At 38.4% G+C, this 23,189-nt stretch overlaps 1 protein-coding gene across 4 annotated transcripts in view; it reads right to left on the reverse strand.

The window, feature by feature from the left end:
• Positions 1–1,785: 1,785 nt before the first annotated feature.
• Positions 1,786–23,189, reverse strand: part of slc25a40 (solute carrier family 25 member 40) — a 71,591-nt gene continuing 50,187 nt past the window's right edge. For 3 of the 4 annotated variants that reach the window (XM_043690344.1, XM_043690343.1, XM_043690345.1), the window contains exons 8-11: positions 19,386–19,495; positions 13,459–13,537; positions 3,226–3,306; positions 1,786–2,563 (exon numbers count right to left, since the gene is read on the reverse strand). In XM_043690344.1, coding sequence (XP_043546279.1) covers positions 2,427–2,563; positions 3,226–3,306; positions 13,459–13,537; positions 19,386–19,495 — 407 coding nt within the window. In that variant the 3' untranslated portion in view covers positions 1,786–2,426. The remainder of the gene's footprint in view (positions 2,564–3,225; positions 3,307–13,458; positions 13,538–19,385; positions 19,496–23,189) is intronic. The other variant, XM_043690346.1, reaches the window with a different exon arrangement.

Consider the following 23,189-nt stretch of genomic DNA (forward strand, 5'->3'; position numbering starts at 1 on the left):
GGGGGATGTGGGGTTGGGGAGAAGGTAGCAAAGAGTACAATAGGTGAATGGGGGTGGGGATGGAGGTGATAGGTCAGAAAGAAGGTTGGAGAAGGGGTTGATTGGTGCGGGTGTCCTGGAGATGTTTCCTGAAGTGCTCTGGGAGGAGGTGTCCAGTCTCCCCAATGTAGAGGACACTGCATTGGGAGCAACGGATACAATAAATGACCAGAACCTCATCACCTCAGGAGATCTCCCATCCACATCTTCGGGACTGGTGGATGTTATACGTGGCATTCCAGGCAGCATTTTGTGTGGTGCCACAAAGGTTCTTCCAGAAAAAAAAAGTTTGGTGTGTACAATATTGGCATAGATAGATGGCCAGCTAATGACAGTAGGCGTAAAGTAACTTTCTGACTAATGTAATAAGTTATATGCACTAGGGCCTCAACAATTTACAAATTCTGTGACTTAATGAAGGGACCAAAGACACTTTCTAAAGGTGACAACAACACAATAGGAAAATAGATTTGAACATGATGTAATATACTTATCTTTTTGTAGCCTGCTTAAGTAAGCGGGCAAAGATCTGGCAAATGGAGTATAATGAAAATGTGAAGTTGTGCATTTTTACATGAAAAAAAAGCATACTACTTGAATGGTGAGTTTTCATAGACGTGAGCTGCAGAAGGATTTGGGTGGTCTAAATGTATGAAATTGCACAAGGTTAGTAGGCAGGTACAGCAAGTAATTAGCAAAGATGATAATGTTATTGCTAATTGAGATAAATGGAATGCAAAAGAAAGATGGTTATGCTTCAGTTGTACAGAGCATTGGTGAGACCATGGAGTAATGTGTACAATATTGGCTTTCATATTTAAGTAGAAATATAAATGGAAGCAGCTCTGATGTTTACCAAACTAGTACCTGCACTGGCTTGTATTTGCTGGAGTTTAGAAAAGCAAGTGGAAAATTGATTGATTGAAACAAAGGTCCAGAGGCATTTTCATAAGGTAAATCTAGAAAGTGTTTAATTTTGTGGGAGAATCCAGAAGTTGGTGTCACCATTTAAAAATGGGCAACTTCCTATTTGCAATGAGATTTTTTTAAGTTTTCACCATTCAGGACAGTAAATCTTTGGCACTCAGTTCTTAAAACATGGGAGCAGAATTCATAAATTTTTTTTTAAAGTAGAGATATATAGTCTCTTGGTAAGGAAGGGGGTAGATAGGAATGTGGAGTAATTTTATACAGCATGACCCTACTGCGAATGGTAAAGCAGGTTTAGAGGCATAAAATGGCCTAGATTGGCTCTTTAATCCATACGTTCCTATGAAAGACAGAGAACCTTCCATGACATTGCAGCAAGCATTCAAATCTCTTAAAACTTCAGATTCTTAAATATGTTCCTAATCAACCAGCTAAGATGTTATTACATATATAGAGAAGGTGGGACTTGAACTTGAGCCTTGAGCCTCCTGGTCTAAAGGTAGGGATGCTACTACTACACTAGAATCTTTGTGATAATTTTAAAAATTATTGTATTGTTCCAAGCTAGTATCTAATTAGAAATAGTAGAGTGCACAATCTATGAACACCATTACTCTTTCCCTATCCTCATTAACCAAATTGTCAAAGCAAGCTCATGTACATCTTTTCACAGCTCAGTTTTTCTCCTTGAACTTGGTGTCTTATCTGCTTTTAGGAAGGTGAAACATAAATTCCTTTGAGAAAAATAAAAGGATAAAAATATTAACTCTCAGATGTACTCTATACATGTGAGTACATTACTAAAACCACAAAGACTTAAGGTGTGTAATATTTTATTTTACAAAAGGTATATTTGGCACCAAGTCACATTTCTCAACAAACAAAATTCCACAAATTAATATTTACTAGACTGGTTTCAAGAAATCTTCATTGCAATAAGTTGACTGTTCTGAAACAATTTTGTTCATCTGATTTGGCAGATTTCATTGCTTACTTATTTGTAATAAGATCATTTTGTGTTAGTATTGCACTTAAATTTCTACAGTTGCATTTTAAACATCCACTTATAATAAGATACAACTTCAAGATCCGCTTCTTACCTCTCTAGGTTGCGAAACTTTAGATGTGGAGTTACAATTGTACAATACAAAATACATAATTGGTTCCTATTATTTTTCTTTAATGGAAATCTCATTATTTCTGCAACTTTCACATCATCGTGACTGGACCTTTGAATGTAAGCCACAACAATGAATGCATTTTAGTGAATGTAAGCGCAAAGAGTCAGAAAATGCATTCTACAAACAATTCATTTCCATCTGCGTACTGCTTGATTTTCCAAGGTCACTCCTTTGTACAACAGGTAGTAGGTCATTTTGAACCTTTTGTCAATTTAACTTGGCAAGAAATGCATTTCCATGTTTTGATTTCTCCAAATTCCAGTTGCATGGATTCTCTCAACTGATGTCTGATTGGAGATCCCCTTTTACTTCCCGCTCTCTGTTTATTTTACGAAAAAATGATTTTCCATATTCATAGGAACTGATCATTATAGCACAAGCTGGTGCTACCTTCATTAAACGAGGCAATAAACCTGGAGAATAAAGTAGAAACCATTTACATCCAGAAGACAATTATTTACTAAAATACTCATTCTTACACACATACTAAATTAGTACAATTATTACATAAGTAGTCATAGAGCCATACAGGATGGAAACCAATGCTTTGGGGTCCACCTTGTCTGTGGTATGTAAAGGACATGTATAAAATTTGGATTGATGGGCTAAACAGAGTGCTTCAAGGTGAAACATCCAACAATGAACAAGAGGTCATAGTTTTAGGCTAGATGATGGCAGATTTAAAACAGATGAATTATTTTTCTCAAAAGGGAAGACAACTATTGTGTGTTGGGCACTAGAACACTGAAGTTAAGGAAGATAGAGACATTTTTAATTAGTAATGGTTTAAAAAGTGTTTTTGAGTGCAACTACGTGCTAGATGGAAGAAACCCTTCTGAGTACGGGGTGTACTGATTGATAGGTTATTGCACAAAATTGTGAACAAACTACAAATGAAATAATTATTGCTTATGATTAAAAAAATACAGAAAATTAGTTACTTCCTGCAAGAGCCAAATGTGGAGTACACAACAGAAACATATCCCAATACTGCAATGACCTAATGGTTACAACGCAAACTCAAATTTATTGATTAAACAACTTTAGTCCATATGCAAGATTCATACACACTTACCAACAAATAAACCTCTAAATCCAGACTCAGTTACAATTCTTTCCATTATTTTCCAGGTGGCAGTTAAGGTTTTTTGTGACTCTGGAAAATAAATTAATCATCACAGATACATGATTGTATGGCATCAGACAGAGATGATACTTTGAAATTAGGAACATGATATCTATATTAGAGGACAATTGAAACCTATTGTTGGCTTCTTTGGCCACGTATAGAGAGTCTGGTGGTGGAATAACTAGTAAACATATCAGCTTGATTCAGCATATGATTTGGCTAGATGATAGATTTCTAACCTTATTATACAACTTGAGCTTAATATCCAGAATGGTAGTGTGGGGCTGAGGGAGATGTTTTATAGTCAGAATTGTAGTTTTTTTTGATAGAATTTTTGCTCCATATTTTATATGGCTAGGAGTTATATAGCATAGAAACAGACCCTTTGGTCCAACCAGTCCTTGCCAAACATAATCCCAAACTAAACTAGTCTCATTTAACTGTTCCTGGCCTATTTCCCTTCAAACCATCTCCTATTAGTGTACCTCTCCAAATGCCTTTTAAAAAGGTTGTAATTGTACTCACATCCACCACTTCCTTGAAGTTCATTCTACACACAAACCACTGTTTAAAGATAAATTGCTTTGTGTACTTTATATCTCTCTTGTCTCACCTTAATATTCCACCCCACCACCAAGTTTTGAAATCCCTGATCTTAGGAAAAAGACAACTACCATTTGCTCATTATTTTATAAACTTCTATAAGTTTACTTCACCAGCCTTTTGTTTTCTAACTCAATCTGCCAGACCCAGCAACATAATGGTAAATTTCTTTTGAACCGGCTCCAGCTTAATCACATCCTTCCTATAATGGAGTGACCAGAACTGAACACAGTATTCCAGAAGAGTCCTCACCAAAGTCCTTTACAACCTCAACAGGACTTCCCAATTCCTCTGCTCAAAGCACTGAGCAACGAAGGCAAATGTGCCAGGACCTTTTTAACCACCCTGTCTGTGATGCAAGCTTCAAAGAAATATGTGCCTGCAGCCCTAGGATTCCCTGTTCTGCAACACCACCCAAGGCCCTACCATTAATTGTATATACCCTACCCCTGTTTGTTATACCAAATGTAATACCTCTTATTTATCCAGATTGAACTCCATCTGCTGTTTTTCAGTCCATTGACCCATTTGATCAAGATCCCTTTGTAATCTTAGAAAACCTTCTTTACTGTCTACTATAACACCAAAATTGGTGGCATCTGCAAACTTACTAACCACACCTTCTATACTCTCATCAAAATCATTTATATAAATGACAAACTAAAGAGGACCAGAATTTCATGGGGTTCTTTTGGAGAAGAATTAGACGGCCTTCTGCTATTCTAACCAACATTCCTGCTAACCTTAAAAACTAAGACTGTGTGGATATTTGTTTCATTGTTGTTTGTGGGAAAATGGCTGCAGTTTCTTAGAGGACGTGATTGTGTAGTGATATTGTTACTGGACTAGTAGTGGCAATGTTCTGGCAAGTAGGGTTCAAATTCCAGCACAACCAATGTTTGAATTTAAAATTCATTTTTTAAAAAAATCGAGTGAAAACTTTAAAAATTACCATGGAACCATAGTTGATTATTGTAAAAAATCCACCTGGTCATGAATGTCTTTTAGTGAAGACAACCCCCACATTACCTCAGACATACTGCAACAGGGTCAACTCAACTACCTTCTTAATGGGTTGCTTGGCCATTTGAGTTGTATCAAAGTCTCAAAAGGAATGAAACTGAACAGACCAACTGGCATTGATTTTGGAAATGATGCCCAAGTATATCTTGTACACAAAAACAGAATAAAATTCAAAAGCTCCAGTCTTCTCTTGAACCAGCAATAAAATGATGCAAGGTGTCATCAATAGTGCTACAAAACACCATCTGCCCAACGATGCAGTGTTTATTCCATCAGAGCCATTTAGAGTGGTACTCCAAACATGGACAAAAGAGCTAAAGCTAGAGGTTAAATGAGAGTGACGGCCCTTGGCATCAAGCCACATTTGATAGACATTGACACTGAGGAACCATAGCAGAAGTAAAGTCAATGGAAATCAGGGGAAACATGCTGTTGCCTGAAGTCATGTCTAGCTCAAACTGAAATGTTGTGGTTGAAAGGTCAGTCTCAGGACTTCCCTGCAGGAGTTCCTCAGTATAGAATCCTAGATCCCATCATCGCAAGCTGCTTCGACAGTGACCTAATCTGTGTCATAAAGGTCAGAAGTGGAAATGCTCACTAATCATTGCGGTGTTCAGCACTATTCGTGACTCCTTAGATACAGAAGCAATCGGTGTCCAAATGCAATAAGGTTGGGAAAATATCCAAGCTTGTGCTAACATAGTGCTAGGCAATGAATCTCCCACAAGTGAGAATCCAGCCATTAGTCCACGACATTGCCCTCACCAAATCCCCACTATCAATAGCCTTGGGTTATCATTGACCAGAAACCAAACTTGATGAACTATCTAAAAACTGATATGGAGGTGCCAGTGTTGGACTGGGGAGAACAAAGTTAAAAATCACAGTACCAGCTTGTAGTTCAACACGTTTATTTGGAAGTTCAAGCTTTCGGAGCACTGCTCCCTTCATCAGATAGCTAGAGGGGCAAGATCATAGGGCAGAATTTATAGTACAAGATCAAAGTGTCATACAACTGATGTGATGTATTGAACAAACCAAGATTGCTATTAAGTTTTTAAATCACTTAGAATGGGAATGCAGGTTTCGAATTATTAATTTGTAAATCTCAACTTCTTTCAAGTCACAGTCCTGTGATAATTTAAGGTTTTATCAGTATAAAAAAAGGTGACATCTCAGCTCAGACAATGCATTAAAGGTGAGAGGTTGGAGTCTGTCTGTATTCCAACCTTGAGTCAGAGGGAAAGAATGTGTGTATGTGCGTGCATACTTGACAGTGTGTGTCCATGTGCATGCGAGAGAGAATAAGCATATACTCACATGCACACCCTCTCACAGGCATGTACTCAATCACACTCACGCACACTGTCAAGTGTGCACACGCACACACACGTCTATGGGGTGAATTTGCATTTGCAGATACTTTTTGAACAAAATAGAATGTATATAATCTGTAGGCAGTCAGAGAGTCAGAGATATATAGCACGGAAACAGATTCTTCGGTCCAACTCATCATGCCGACCAGATATCTTAACCTAATCTTAATCCATTTGCCTGCACTTGGCCCATATTCCTCTAAACCCTTCCTCTTCATATATGCAGCTAGATGCCTTTTAAAATGCTGTAATTGTACAAGCCTCCACCACTTCCTCTGGCAGCTTACTGCATACACGTCCCATCCTCTGCCTGAAAACTTTGCCCCTTAGGTATCTTTTATATCTTTCCCCTTTCATCCTAAACCTATGCCCTCTAGTTCTGAACTACCCCCACCCCAGGGGACAGACCTTGTCTATTTATCCTATCCATGCCCCTCATGATTTTATAAGCCTCTCTAAAGTCACCTCTCAGCCTCCGATGCTCCAAGGAGAACAGCCCCAGCCTGTTCAGCCTCTCCCTATAGCTCAAATCCTCCAACCCTGGCAACATCCTTGTAAATCTTTTCTGAACCCTTTCAAGCTTCACAACATCCTTCCAATAGGAAAGTGACCAGAATTTTATGCAATATTCCAAAAGTGGCCTAACCAATGTCCTGTACACTGCAACATGACCTCCCAACTCCGATACTCAATGTTCTGACAAATAAAGGAAACATACCAAACACTTTCTTCACAATCCTTGTGACATTTTATAAATTCCCACTTTGGAATTCGAACCAGTCTGACTCAAGGTTGGGACACAGACAGACTCTAATCTCACACTTTTAATGCACTGCTCGAGTGGAGATGTCACTTTTTTTGTAAGTATTTTTACTGAAAAGAAAAACATGAGTTTTCTTTTACAAAATTAAGACAAAAATAGTGTAACCACTTTACAGTATAATAACAGCATCAACATAACATTAAGAAAACTAACTACTAATCTACTCTACAAACCACCAAATACAAAATAAGATATAAGAAAGAAGACTCTATATATAAAAAATAGACCACAGTATTGTACATTACTAATAACAAAAAAGGTAAATAAATAAATATGCATTCAAAATAAAATTATATCAAGTCATAACAAAACCCGTATTTATATGGGATTCTTCCTCCCAGTGGCCCCCCGAACCAACAAACACCACCCTCATGGCTAAACAAAGGCCTTAGGCAGTATGGGCAATACATCTGCATCGGTGTATTCAAAAAGGGCCGCCATGTATTATAAAATAATTCCTTTTATTGATGCACTATATTCGTAAGGAAGTCCAGGGGAATATATTCCATAACCATCCTATGCAAATTTGAAAGTGCAGAGGGAACTTTCCGATACCCAACGTCCTAAAATGTTTTCCTCGCACAAAAGGAAAAGATAGTAAATAGTTTCTCCCCATATGCATCTAGAGAAGGAAAATTTGGAAAGCCCAAAAGGAGAGACACCGGGTCCAACCCGATCTCCATTCCCAAAATCTTTGCCAAGGCATGCGCTACACTGTCCCAATGTCTACGAATCTGATGGCGTGTCCACAAACAATGAGTGAGAGCACCAACTTCTATTTTACATTTTGGTCACATTAGGGATGCTTCAGCCTTGAACTTTGCAAGCCGCTCTGGTGCCATATGAGCCCTATGAAGTATCTTCAATTGAATAGCCTGAGCTCTATTATAGATAGAGATCTTCCTGGCATTTTCCCAGATATCCTTCCACATCTCTAAGGAGATTTCCATCCCTAATTCTGGAGTCCAGTTTTATATAACCGTTCCATGTCCTTCGATACCTTATTATCTAGCGAGTGGTAGAGAGTACTGACCGAGGGTGCACCATCGGCCGAAGAACTCTCCTTTCCATATCTGATTTGTATGGATTAGTCATCAATGTGGTCCTTTTTTTGTATGAAATCTCATACTTGAAAATATCGAAAAAGGTCCTTGCAGCCCGAACTTCTGACGCAACTGTTCAAAAGACATCATGATCTCCCCATCGAACAGATCTCCCAAACAGGAGATGCCTCTGGACTCCTAAGTTTTAAATCCAACATCAGTCAAGTCTGGCTGAAATCCCAATGTTCCCACTATAGGAGTAAAAGGGGAGTATTTTGTAAGTTACTCTCATCTTGTCGTATGACCTGCTGTGCTTTTCCAGCACCACTCTGATTTAAACCCTGGTTTCTAGCATCTGCAGTCCTCACTTTTCCGGTCGTATCATCCTCCAAGCTTTGTTTGTATTTAGCACAATCGGGTTTCTACAATGATCCGTAATAACTCTTACCTTATCCATAAATAATACAGTGATGAGGGGACATTTTGTTTGGGAAGCATCAATAACCAACCAAATTGATTGTGGATCACAAGAGAACCAATCAGCCACATGGGATAACAGAAAACTCAGTCGGTACTTTCTGAAATCCGGAAAATCTAGACCTTGTGGGAGCTGCAACTTATCTAATTTAATAAGAGGCTGTCTATAATTCCAAATAAAGGAGCCAAGCCAACCATAAAGCTTACGCAGCACCTATCTCAGCAATATCAAAGGAAACATTCTCATGGGATATAATAGGTGAGGAAGAATATTCATCTTGACCAAAGCTATTCTTCCTAGCCAGGATATTGGCAGATCTTCCCAGCGTTGGAGGTCCTGCCTTATTTTCTCCAATAAATGCACATAATTAGCTTTACATAGCTGACCAAATACCGGGGTAATAAAGCTACCTAAATAGAGAAACCTCCCAGTTACTACCAAAAGGGGAAGCGGGATCCATCCGCAAGATTAGATATGCTGGTAAGACCTCCTAATGGCATGGCCTCTGATTTCATAAAGTTAATTTTGTAACCTGAGAACATACCAAATAAGTTAATCACTTGAATTAATCAGGGCACAGATATCGATGGATCATTTAAGAAAAGGACATCGTCCGCATAAAGAGTGATTTTATGCTTCCCTGATCCTACCTCCGGGGCCATTATATCATGGTCAGTTCGGATAACTTCCGCTAGTGGTTCAATCACTAGTGTAAATAGTAGTGGAGAGAGAGGGCATCCTTGACAACCACTTCTATCCAATCTTATGCCGTTGGTAATCACCGCTGCTTTCGGGTCGTGATATAATATTGTGACCCACTTGGTAAAGACCTCTCCAATGCCAAACTGTTCCATTGTATAAAAAAAGATATGGCCATTTAACCTGATCGAATGCCTCCTCTGATGACTAATCCTGATATTGCTCTCTGCTGGCAGACTTGTACCATGTTTAACACTCTTCGGATATTATTAGTAGATCTGCGACCCTTAATAAACCCAGTCTGATCCTCTTATAATAAATGGTAAGACTCTCCCCAGTCTTAATGCCAACATTTTTGAGAGAATTTTAAAGTCCACATTCAGTAAGGAGATAAGGAGATGGGTCTGTACGAAGTAGAGTCATCTGGGGCTTTTCCTTTCTTAAGAGAGAGAGATATTTGTTTCTCTCAGGGAGGGTGGGAGACTAACCTGACTATGTGAATAATTTTATTTATAGAACTCGGCCTGAAATCAGTCTGGTCTGGGCGCTTTACCGCTCTGGAGCGACCTCACCACTTCGTGAAGTTCCTGGATTGTCCAGGGTGGGGTGGGGGCCTTCAAAAGCGACACCTGCACTGAGGTTAAGCCCGAGATGACCAGATTTTTAAAACAAGACTCTATCTTCCTCACTCTATCCTCACAGCTCTCCGACTTATACTCCGAAGTAGAACTTTCTAAAAGCTGCATTGATCTTTTTAGGATCACAGGTCAGGGTACCAGCACCTTCTTTAATAGACTTAACGGATGGGGGAGCCTTTTTCTTTCTGGCAAGGTATGCTAGATACTTGCCTGGCTTATTGCCATGTTCAAATAATCTCTGCTTCGCAAATAGTATCTCCCTCTTTACTATTTGAGTAAGTGTGGTATTCAAAGTAGCCCGGAGGGCTGTAATCTGCTGTAATTTAGTAATGGCCGATCAACATATGCTGTCTCAGCTGCCTTCAGGCGAGCCTCGAGCAGACGCTGTTGTTCTCCCTTTCGCCTTTTCCGGATTGCAGAATCTGAGATAACTAAGCCATGCACATATGCCTTAGCAGTCTCCCACAGCACCGATGGGTTACTGGCCATACCTCAGTTGATGCCCCAGAAAGTTTTAAACTCCTGTGAGAAATATGCTATGAACGGACGATCCTTCAATAGGAAAGGGTCCATACGCCAATGTCGTGAACCCATCTTGTCATCACTAGTCTTGGCCTCCATATACACTGCTGCGTGGTTGGAAATAGTTATATTCCCCATTTTACAAGACAATATCGAATTCAGAAAGGCTGAGGGGACAAAAGTCAATGATTCTGGTATGGTGCTTGTGTGGGTTAGAAAAAGTAAAATCTCTAACCTCAGGGTAAAGATATCTCCACACATCTACCAGCCCCAACTCCCTATTCAGATCAGCCAACTGCCTTGATTTCAGAGATATACCCGCACAGCTCCTAGGTATCCTGTCCACCTCAGGGTCATTAATATAATTATAGGGGAGATTTTAATTGTGTGACGCACCCTGAGAGCCATCAACGTGGAGAGCGCATCTGTTACAAATTTAAAAGGATGTGCCGAGGGGGCAATATACATTCACAATCCCGTACTCCTCTCCATACATTAGGGCTTTAAGTAATATATACTGTCCGAATTCATCTTTTATCTGGCTTAGCATTTGGAAGGGAAGATTCTTCTAGATAAGAATGGCCACTCCCCTACTTTTTGAGCTAAAAGGTGAAAAGAACATCTGACCAAATCCTCCCTGCCGCAGCTTCAGATGCCCCTCATCAAGTAGATGTGCCTCCTGTAAAAGGGCTACATCAACCCTCTGCGTTTTAAGACTTGATAGTTTTGTTTTCCTTTTAATTGGCTAGTGGCTCCCTTTGACATTCCAGGGGCATCATTTAAATAAATGACTAGCCATGATCGCTCATGGAAGTCCAAGACTCCTAGGAGGAAAAACCCCACTCAAAAATCATTGAGTAAAGACTATAAACAATTCACATAAATTTAAAAATACAACCTTTAAAACAACTAAATAAAGACTCCTAGTAAAAACATAAGACATAAGGCACTCCTTCCTTCCTGTAACACTTCCCAGCTAGAGCCTTGCCCTCAGCCCAGACATTACAAAGTAAGATAAAGAAATGCCAATGTCTTAATACAAAAATTAGATATGGGCAACCTCTGCAGGTAAGACCCCTGTGGCGTGCGGGGGGGGCGGGGGAATAAGAGCCTGCCTGTTGCAAACTCCATGATCCTTTACCTTTAGTCATTTTAAAATGTATAAAACTGCTAAAGCTTGATGCAGAATGACTGCAGCTGCTGGGGAAAAAGCTATTTTTAATGGTTTAAAAAGTGAGGGGAGGGTAAGTACCCCACTTTGCCTGGGTCCTGTGCAGAGCTCAGCTCAGCAGACTCAGACCCATGGGATCGCTGCCACCCAGAATCCACCCCCCCCTCCCCAAGATGTCACTTTTAAAAAAAACTGATAAAAAGTTAAATTATCAAAGGACTATGACTTGAAAGAAGTTCCGGGATTTACATATTAAATCAATCAAAACTTGCATTCTCATTCTATATGATTAAAGACTTAACAGCAATCCAGGTTTGTTCAATACATCGCATCAGTTGTATTACACTTTGATCTTTTACTATAAATTCTGTGTCCTATGACCCTGCCACACCTGACAAAGGAGCAGTGCTCCAAAAGCTTATACTTTCAAATAAACCTGATGGATTATAACCTGGTGTTGTATGATTTTTAACTTCATCTAAATACTGTAGCTACAATATCAGGTTGGAGGTTAAGAATAATTCACCTCCTGACTCACCAAAGCCTGTCCACCATCTACAAGGCACAAGTCAGGAGTGGGAAATGTGTTGCTGGAAAAGCGCAGCAGGTCAGGCAGCATCCAGGGAACAGGAGAATCGATGTTTCGGGCATAAGCCCTTCTTCAGGAAGTCAGGAGTGTAATGGAATACTTCCCCACTTGCTTGAATGAGTGCAGCTCTGACAACGCAGAAAAACTTGACACCAACCAGGACAATGCAACTCATTTAACTGACACCACATCAACAAACATTCATCTGTAATATCTTAGCGGCAGTAGTGTGCACCATTTAAGAGAGACCTACTGCTGATATTTACCAAGGATCCTTGGACAGCACCTTCCAAACAAGCAATCATTACCATCTAGAAGAGCAAAAGCAGCAGATGTGTGAGAACATCACCTGAAAGTTTTCCTTTAAGCCACTCACCACGCTGACTTGGAAGTATATTGCCATTCCTTTGCTACCACTGGGTGAAACTCCTGGCACTCCATACTAAACAGCAATGCAGTTGCACCTACACAAAATGTACAGTCGTAGTTCAAGGCAATGGCTCACTGCTACCTTTTTTAGGAAGACCAGGAATAGGCAATAAACTGCTGGCCCAGCTAGCAAATCTCAAGTCCTCCAAATGAATTTAAAACATAACAGGTCTTTAGTTCCCTAAAGCTATTCTGGTGAATTCTGATGAACGATCAGGGATCTGTAATGTTGACCTGGATTTTTCAATAAGTCAGGGTAACTTGGTAGCTCTTTAAAATGCCAGACGACCCCAATTTCAGGATTTCTAATTTTTGGGAATGCCTTTTCGGGATTGAACGCTGGTTCGGTCGTGAAACTGACCAGGCGTGTCTTGGTCCATCACAAGTTTTAGAGTTGTGCCACTTTTTTCTTAAAAATAGTATGGCTCCCATCGTACCTCAGAGTGGTTGTGGGCCATAGTCTACAAGAAGGAACCTTTTGAAAGTTATGCCTCCGCCGTATCTAATATACCCCCATTACTGCCATTGCTCCTCATGCCAGGCTGTGCCCTGGCTCATCCCCATGTCAAGCTGTAGCACATCTATACCCACTCACCACAATATACTTACAGAAAATGTCTCCTATGTGATAAAAGGATATATATAAAAGCTTATTAAAAATGTTAAATCCACTCATCATTTTCTACTTACTACACACCAGTAAAATTGCCCATCATCTGGACTATTAGTTGCAGAAAATAAATCAAACAAAATTCCTGGGTCAAACATAACTCAAAGTTACATACTCATTGTGTTCAGCTCTCCAAGTTCAATTTGTCTGCGGGTTTTCACCACATCAAATGGTAAAGTCAATACAGCTGCAATCTGAAAGAGATGATCATATTGGCAACATACTACTGCATTCACGCCTATTTTCATACAACTGAACAAGCAAAGTTTTAAATTATTTTGAGAAATTAGATATCAGGTTGTGACTGGTTGTCTTCTTCATAGATAAAAGGGAAGCTGTTGGAAATAAATCTGCTGCAAGGTACATACTCCCATCCCTCTACATATCCCACACTTTAGCCACTATGAAATACTTTGAACAGGCAGAATAATGGCTTTACTGTGGCCTTTCTACCCTACAATAAGGTGGCTTTGTGCACCAAACAAAAGGGCATAGAAATCCAACCAGCCTCTCACTATAATTGTGAAGTATTATTGTCTAACAAGGTGGCAGGGCCACAAAGTGTGGAACGAACACAAAATTTGGATGGGTCATTTGTGCCTGGAGAATGCTCAGTTCCTAGGGTATCATTACATCAAAATGTCCCTCCTACCTATCTCATTGGAGAATGTAATGTAACACATTACACTATCTTATAGAAGGTGCTAATGTAACATGTACTATTAAGAAGCTACGGGTCGGTTAGCCTGACCATGGTAAGATTTGAGAGTCCATTATCAAGGATGAGATTGCAGTGTACTTAAATATGCATGGTAAAAAGAGCTGAGTCAGCAGAGCTTCATCAAGGGGTCGTCATTGATGACAATGAAATTCTTTGAGCCAGTAACAAGCAAGTTAGATAAAGGAGAGCCAGCTCATGTGATCTGTTTGGATTTCCAAAAGGCCTTGGACAAGGTGCTGCACAGGAGATTGCTAAACAAGATAAGAGCCCCTGATGTTAGGGTCAAGAGACTAGTATGGATAGAAGATTGGCTGACTGTCAGAAGGCAGAGAGTGGAATAAAGGGATCATTTTCAGGATGGTAGGCAGTGACAAGTGAAGTTCTGCAGGAGTCCAAGTTGGAACCATAACCATATACATTAATCATCTGGACAAATGAACTGAGGACATTGTTGCTATGTTTGCAGATGACACAAAGATAGCTGAAGGGACAGGTAGTGTTAAGGAAGTGGGTGACTGCAGAAGGACTTGGACAGGTTAGGACAGTGGGCAAAGAAGTGACAGATGTGACACAATATGGGTATTGTGAGATTATGCACTTTAGTAGGAAGAATAGAACCATAGACTATTTTCTAAAAAGGGAAAGGCTTCAAAATCTAAAGCACAAAGGGACCTTAGTCCTAGTTCAGGACTCTCAAGGTTAGTATTTCGGTTTTGCTGGCAGTTAGAAAAGCAAATGCAATATTGGCATTCATTTCAGGGCGGTTAGAATACAAGAGCAGAAATGGACTGCTAAGCTCTGGGTAGACCACATTTGGAATATTCTGAGCAGTATTAGCTCATTGTCTAAGGAAGGATATAGAGGGGGTCCACAGGAAGTTTACAACAATGATCCTGAGAATAGAGGGGACTCTGGGTCTGTGCCTGATGGAATTTAGAAGGATGAGGGTGGGGGGGATCTATTTGAAACTTACAGAACACTGAGATGCCTGGATAGAGTGGACATGGAGAAGTTGTTTCCACTAGTCAGAGAGACCAGGACCAGAGGCCACAGCCTCAGAGTGAACGGACAACCCAGGAATTTCTTAAGCCAGAATTTGTGGAACCCACTGCCACAGAAGGCTGCAGAGGCAAAGTCATTAAGTGTATTTAAGACAGAGATAGACAGGTTCTTGGTGTAAGGGGATCAAGGGTTATGGGAGAAGGAAGGAGAATGGGTTTCAAAAACATAGCCATGATCAAATGGTAGACCAGACTCAATGGACTGAAATGCCTAATTCTCCTCTTACGGTCTTATACATTTCCTCAAGATTGGCAGTAGTAGTACATCCAAGCATAACATAGTCAAGAAAATAAAGAAACAACCAGAATATCCTAAAGCTGGTAACCAGAAGCTTAACTGAAAGTTATTCTAGGACAGGTGACAGTTAGATCTTTAGCCTTAAAACTAGTCCAGGGTCCAAATTACAAAATGTGTCTTTCCTCATATGGTGAATTCCATTTCAGGCATGCTATACTTCAGACATACTCCAAGGAAATTTTACCACACTATGTTTAGCACTGTAGATGTAACAGAATGCAGATTGCATCCAAACTACACAGACAGTTTAAATTTTAAAATCTAATTGCAACCTTTATTCTTTCAACTCATTATTCCAATTATAAATATTCTGATAACTTGCTGATATACTGCAAAAACGATATCACACTTGGATTCGCAGCAGCTTTGTAATGCACTGAGAGATGCAATGTCAGAACTGTTTATATGTGAGCAACTATATTTAACCTCCTCAGCATTGTTTTGAAGATGCAGAAGTTAAAACACAAGCTACATACCCCAACTTAGACCACCACACACTACAGAGTAATCTGACCTTTAAAGGATGAAATTTGGTCAGCAGTTTTAACACTACCTTCTGATATACGATGTTCAGTACCAATTTAAAATAAAAACAAGCTTTTTTTCTAGTTTAGTTAGGGATAGTTAAGTGGCAGCCAAGTACATAGATTTTGAGAAGATTTACTTCAAGGGTATTTGATTAGAAGTGTTTTCATTGGTGATGTTCAGAGCTGACCTTGAACAAAATTGAATACAATTTAGTAATCTCTGTAATATGACTTCTACTTGTAATGTGTGATGTAAGATATATTAAAATATATATAAATAATGTAACTTTAGAGGTTGGATTTTGAATAAGCGACATGAGAGATTTGGTCTGTGTGTTTGAGGGGGTTTAATAATTAACTTGTCAGTTTTTCTGAAGCCTTTTTAAAATAAAAACAGTATGAGAGAACCTTCTTGAAAGAGCAATAGTAAATTGTTTATGTTGGGAGAGTTTTACTAGCAGACAGTAAAATATTGAAGAGCACGAACTTGCTTTCAATTAGAAGAATCTGGAGTTTTTGTGCTCAAGAGAACCACCCACAGTTTATAAAGATTTTAGATTCAGTTCACAGAATATCTACTTGAAGTTGCTTATATGCAAGTTTCTTCTAGACAAAGGAGATGGTTTTGAAAAGTTAGGAAAATGGTTATCGCAGCATAAAGATTTTAGTTTTAAAACTCCAGACAAGAAGCATTTGTTTGAACCCCAAAGGGGTCATTCAAAGCTGAGAAAGTCTAAGCTCAATTATATGTCTATTGGAGGACGAGAAGACTATCAAACTTTCAAGATTGAAAGTTGAAAGAATCAATTCGGTAAAACCAATAATTGAGTTAGAGAAAGGATTTAACTGTAGTGTTTGAATACAGTAAAAGGTACAGTATTGAGATAAATGGCATATTGCACTTTTATTGTATTTGAAATCTTTCAAATGGACTCATATGTAAATCGCTTGGTTTATTCATTTTTATCTGGTTTTTGGATAATAAACCTGTTTTATTATTAAAACATGATCTGTAGTATTGCTTGCCTGTTTTCAATTAAAGGCTATGTTCTTAAATACAAGAAAAACGATCCAGCAAGTTAGACTTCAGTCTAGAATTGGAGTTCTCCAATTATAACATCAGCTGGGATCACAAATCTTGAATCAGATTCTGGTGCTATCTATAGAAAATCTTTATCATCCTGTAATGACGTCACCAAGCAAACTGTCATGAAGCATTTTCAGACAGCAAACCAGAAAGTAAAATGCCCTCATTGTCCTTCATTTCCTATCGTTTTACAATGCAATAAAAAGATGGGTCACACAAATGTGACGAAGGAAGCTATCATATTAAAGTTAATTATTATGATGTTATGGAAAATCTTTACCCTGATGTGGAATGCCAAATTCCCTAATATATAAACTAATTTTACAGGCTAGAGGGGTTACTCAGCAATAATTATGAATTGGAAGACATTAAAAACCAATTTAGACTTCATTCATCAAGTTTTTTTATTTTGTGCATTGAGTGGGTTTAGCAGCAAATTTGAAGCAAACATTTTACGGACAGCAACGTCTTTATTTATACACTAGCTTCACAACTGAAATGATGCCTAAATGGTGATAATTTTGCTGCCATTAAAATGGGAGAATCTAGGCCACTGGTCTTAAATGTTGTGCTTATGAATGATGAGACCATATCTATAAGATACAGTGCAATTTTACACATCCTGGTTCGGAATCTCAAACTTCAAATCAGCAATTTCAGCAGAAATACTAGATGAAGGGTGTAAAAAGATGTTTTGCTATTTATAAAAAGAGCACTTACTTTTTTTTTGTATTTTTGCTGTGGACTGAAATGGAAAATGAAGTTTTGAAAGCGAATTATTGTGCAATGGATTGCTGCACTTTTTAAAGTCAGGTTACTAACACTTATTGCAAGTTGCCTTTATACTGCTGCTAGAAAAGGTTAATAACAGACAAACTTGCACTAGGGGTGTACAAAGAAAGATTTGGCCAACCATGAATAGCTGATTGGTCTGTGGAGTGGTAACCAGTTGTCGATGACAAAAGCTTTCTGCCTGCCAACAACTAACCCAAGTAACCAAAAATAAATAAGTAACCAAAAATAAATACACATGGCTGTGAATGATATGGTGGGGAACCTTTGAAAGAAGGTGATGTCTCTTTCTCTCGCTCTCTGCACTAAACAAAAATCTAAATCCTGAAGAAAGCCCAGTTGTTTTTCTTTATCAGTTGCTGTAAACTGGGGCTTTCAACCATTTACTGAGAGACTTTGTAATTTTGTGAACCAGTGATTCTGTGCCTCCTACAATAAGGCAAAAATATATAGAGAAGACAGACTCATGAATAGCAGTGTTCTGACAAGCTGCAAGATTAATTCAGTGAACGCTGTGGAAAGTGGTCCAATGAACTTCCTTCCAGTTTTTCCACTCCACCCACAACACCAAGGTCTTTCTGTCTGAATGTTTCTGAATGGAGTGTGCAGGGGCAAGTTTTATAAGGCAGTGAGCAATTTTAATGAATAGAGATGTATGTTAATTGTTAAAATTGTTTACCTGTAGCTAGAATCTTCATTTGTAATAAATAATAATTCTTGTTAAGTACAAAAACCTGGTCCATGCTTTCTTTTAGAATTTCTAACAGACAGGCAAATTGGGGAACTGTGTGAACATTGATAAATCTTCTAACTTTTGCAATGATGCCAGGAATAGCAAAACTTTATTTCCGGTGTAATATCCCAGTGAGGTGTGACATTAGGGATTACAGCGGTTATGGTACACAAGCAAGCCAATGTTCACATATTCCTGGTGCCTATCATTAAACACATTAATTCATTCTCAGAAGTCACAGAAAAGCAGAAAAAAGGATTTTGGGATGAAAGATATACAATTCTGAAACATTTACACAAGAGATTGAAAAAGATTGTGCTGAAATACGGTAATGCCACAGTAGATTTCCATAGATAAAATGGAACAATTATGATCAAGTAATGATACTATGGACAACCTCTCAAACAACTTCAGTATTCAGATTGACATTTTCCATAAACATCCTTTCAGGATATCTCAGGTTTTCAAATTTCAAGAACAACATGCTAAAAGAAAATACCAAAACTCTTAAGTATTTCAATACAAAATTAAACTGATAATTCTCTGAGTATTAATGGGCATGGAAAATGTTTTATAGGATGTTATATTTTGTTATAGTTATTTATTATTTTAAATTTGTATATAATAAATATTTGTGTAAAGAGCAAATTTAATATTAACCACATTGCAAGAAAATCATGACCTTTAAAATGTTGAATTGTAAATAATTACAAAGACTTTGTTAGTACAGATTTGTGGAGAAAAACATTTGGTTTCAACTGGTCATCTAAAATGACCAATTGTACCCTTCACTTAATATTTACATAACTGGAATCAGACTTACTGCGCCTGATGTTGCTCCTGAGGAAAAACTGATCGTTAATGTAGGTTCATTCTTATTGTATTTCTTGCATAACTGGCTCTTCATCAGCTCATAATTAAACCAGTAAATTGCTGTGGGGGGACACAGTTGTATTAAAACTATTGCAAAGCTCACCATTTCCAGGCAACACACCTTCTCGTTACAAACCAATCATACACCCAACAAAGTGCACGCAGACTAATGTGGAAATCCATCAGTTATTTTTGATTCAGCAACCGTTTTCTTTTCAAGCATCTGCTCAATATAATTTAATTGCCAAGGAGAAATGAAAACATTGTGCAGTTACATTTGTAAATGGCCAACATTTCATTCTTACACTGCATTACTGATCTAGTAACTTATAATAAGCACCTCAGCAAACACAAGCAATGCTGTCATTTGTCTCAATTAGAAATCAAGTGCACTTTCTCCTGATAAAATAATAAAAGACCAGATTGAAAATGGATTTAATTAGTAGGCCTCGAGTGATACTGTAGCTAAATCAAAGTTAGAGCAATTAGAGGCAAGGCACAGAACAGAAGTGAGATTCTGCACAGAAAGAAAAATAAAAAGAATGTACTCTTCTTTCCAAAGTAACCTCAAGTGCGAGATCATACCTGACGAATGAAATGTGCCAAAAACACTGCCACCATATTGTGTATAGCTCATTGCATGGACTACCTGGACCATACGGTATATAACAAGTCTAACTGAGATCCATCAATACAGGATTAAGGGATGTTGCCATTAATTTTAATTCAAGACAATTTATTGCAAAAGAAGGAAAAAAAGAGAAAGTTAGACTTTCCTGTCCATGACTGACTCGTAACCCTGATTTTTTGTGGCTACTGCAGTCAATATTGTGGCGAGACCCTCCCAACTGTATGCCACTGTGACATTACCTCTGATAGGTCTTTCCTGCTGCTGAGACAGGACATACTTGGGGATGGCTAGATATTAATTTTAAGCTAAATTCAGTGTGAATGCCAGTCAGGTTATTACTTAATCGGACAGTGGGATAGCTCTCCCAATTTCTCACAAGTCCTCAAATGCTAGCATGGAGAACTTTACAGGATCAAAAGGGTTGTGTGCATCACCATTAATTCCAGTTCTTTGGTCAATGCTGACTGCTCAGTCTGGTTTCATATCTTTTATCAGACTTTGTAGTGATGAGGTGGAACTGAGTAGGTTACTAGACTATTTCAGAGGGCATTTATGGCTCAACTAAGTTGCTGTGAATCTAGAATCAGAGATGTACAACATGAAACAGACCTCTTGCCCAACTCATCCATTCCAACCAGATATTCTAACCTAATCTAGTCCCATTTGCCAGCATGTGGCCCATATTGCTCTTAAACCCTTCCTATTCATTTGCCACTCCAGATGTTTTTAAAATGTTGTCATTGTACCAGCCTCCACCACTTCCTCTGGCAGCTCATTCCATACATGTATTACCCTCTGTGTGAAAAGGTTGCTTCTTTGGTCCCTTTTAAATCTTTTCCCCTCTCAACTTGTGCCCTCTAGTTTTGAACTCTCCCACCCTGTCAAAAAGACCTTTGCTATTCACCCTATCCATGCCCCTCATGATTTTATAAATTTCTATTAGGTCACCCATTAGCCTCAGCTGCTCCAGGGAAAATAGCTCCAACCTATTCAGCTTCTCCCTATACCCGAAACCCTCCAAACTTGGCAACATGCTTATAAATCTTTTCTGAACTCTTTCAAGTCTCACAACATCATTCTATAGTAGAGAGACCAGAATTGCATGCAGTATTCCGTTAGTGGCCTAACCAATGTCCTGTATAGCTGCAACATGACCTCCCAACTTCTATACTCAATGAGTTGGCCGACCAGGTGAGGATAATAGATATTCCTTCTCCAAGATATTAGTGGACTAGATGGAATTTTATGGCAATTGTCAATGGCTTCCATTGTCATCACTAGACCAGCATTTTAAATCCAGATTTATGAATCAAACTCAAATTTAATTATTTGCAATGGTGGGATCAAATTTATGTCCATAGAGCTTTAGCCTCAGCCTCTAGACTATTAGCAAAGTGACTGGAATACAACTTCATTACCTCCCCAGATACCATTGTCCCTCTACTTCATACAAGTCAATTTAAAGATTGCACACTGTTCACAATAAATCCGTAGCATGCTCCTACATTAGTGAACAACCAAATCTCAAATTAACTTTACGTCAAAAGGTCGAAGAAAATCAAGCTCTTTATTATCCATATTAAGAATAGCAAAAAAGTTACTGTAATTAAATTTAAATGGCTGACTATAATTAATACTAAATACATTCAAAATTAAATAAACTTGTCTGTCGAGTAGTGGTCTAAGGGCATGAATAGCTGTATAAATATCACCACCTAGCAAAGACAAAAGGATTGTGTAATAGTACATATCCCCGTGCAACTAAGATAGAACAAAATAATAGAAGTCCTCTGTTCAATCGTGTGCCTCATTACCTTTACCCAAGTTTTGGATACACATAAATGCTGGTTTGTGGATCTGAGAGATGGTTCAGATACAGGAATGATTAATAATACTTAATCCAAGTAGTGTATTTAGTTTACATGAAAGGCATCCTATGTCTGTTATATCACAATTTATCAAACATCCCTCCACATATCCATGTTATCTGTGAGGAAATGCTCATCTAAATCCACTGCTTCTTAAGATTTTGGGAGAGGTACATCATGTGTGTGTCATGTACATACGTGCCTGTGTGTCGCATGTATAACAGAAAAGGTGGAGTATGATGGAAGCAACCAGGCCCAGAATGATTGTGAGGACGTATGAACACTTTCAACTTCTATTTGGTTACTTTATTGGTGAAAAAAAATTAACAAATATTCTTAATAGAGTAAATTGATGGGATAGATTGCAAAAAATGGATGTGGAAGCATCAAGCTTGATAAACGACTTTTCTCATCCCAACTCTTTCTTACATTGTACAAAGTCATGCTACCAAATAGCAGTAAAACAGTCCCTCAGGAAAGAAAATCACTTTCCCCTCAATAACCAGAATTCATACCCATTATCCTTAATTAAGGAGGTTTGTGGATGGTTGATTATGTTTGTTCCAATTGTAATTTGCCTTTGTTTACCATTTATATTTCTTGCAACAGAAAGGAATATCCATTTCTACAGCAATAATTTAAACAAATTAATTTGAAAGATTAAAGTTGTTTTGGTACTCAATACAAAGGTTTTTGTTACAAATATAGAAGCACAAAAAATAGGAGGAGTAGGCCATTTGTCCTTTCAGGCCTGTACTGCCATTCAAAATCAAGTCTCATCTTCCAATTCAGTACCCTGTTCTGGCTTTCTTCCCATATCCCTTGACCACTTTAGCCCTTACTGCCATATCTAACTCCTTGAAAATTCAATGTTTTGACCTCAACTATAGTCTCTAGCAGAGAATTTCACAGGCATAACCCATAATGTTAGACTGTGACCTCAGGTTATGGACTCCCCTTTCTGCATTTACCCTCTAGTCCCGTTAGGATTTTACAGGTTTTAATTTGATTTTCCAGGGTTTTAATTTGATTTTCCTTCATTCTTCTAAACACCAGTAAATATTAACCTCTCCAGTCTCTCTTCTTACATCAGTCCTGCCATTACAATTACTTAAAGGACACAGTCAATTTCCTGCTGTTTTATTTCTTTTTATCAAAAGACAAAAAAGATTACTAATAGGATTGAAAAAAATGTTTTTTAAATGAAAACAATTTATTTCTCCCACATCTGAATGTACTATTTTTTAGATAAGAT

This window comes from Chiloscyllium plagiosum, chromosome 5, assembly GCF_004010195.1.
Source record: "Chiloscyllium plagiosum isolate BGI_BamShark_2017 chromosome 5, ASM401019v2, whole genome shotgun sequence".
Lineage (NCBI taxonomy): Eukaryota > Metazoa > Chordata > Chondrichthyes > Orectolobiformes > Hemiscylliidae > Chiloscyllium > Chiloscyllium plagiosum.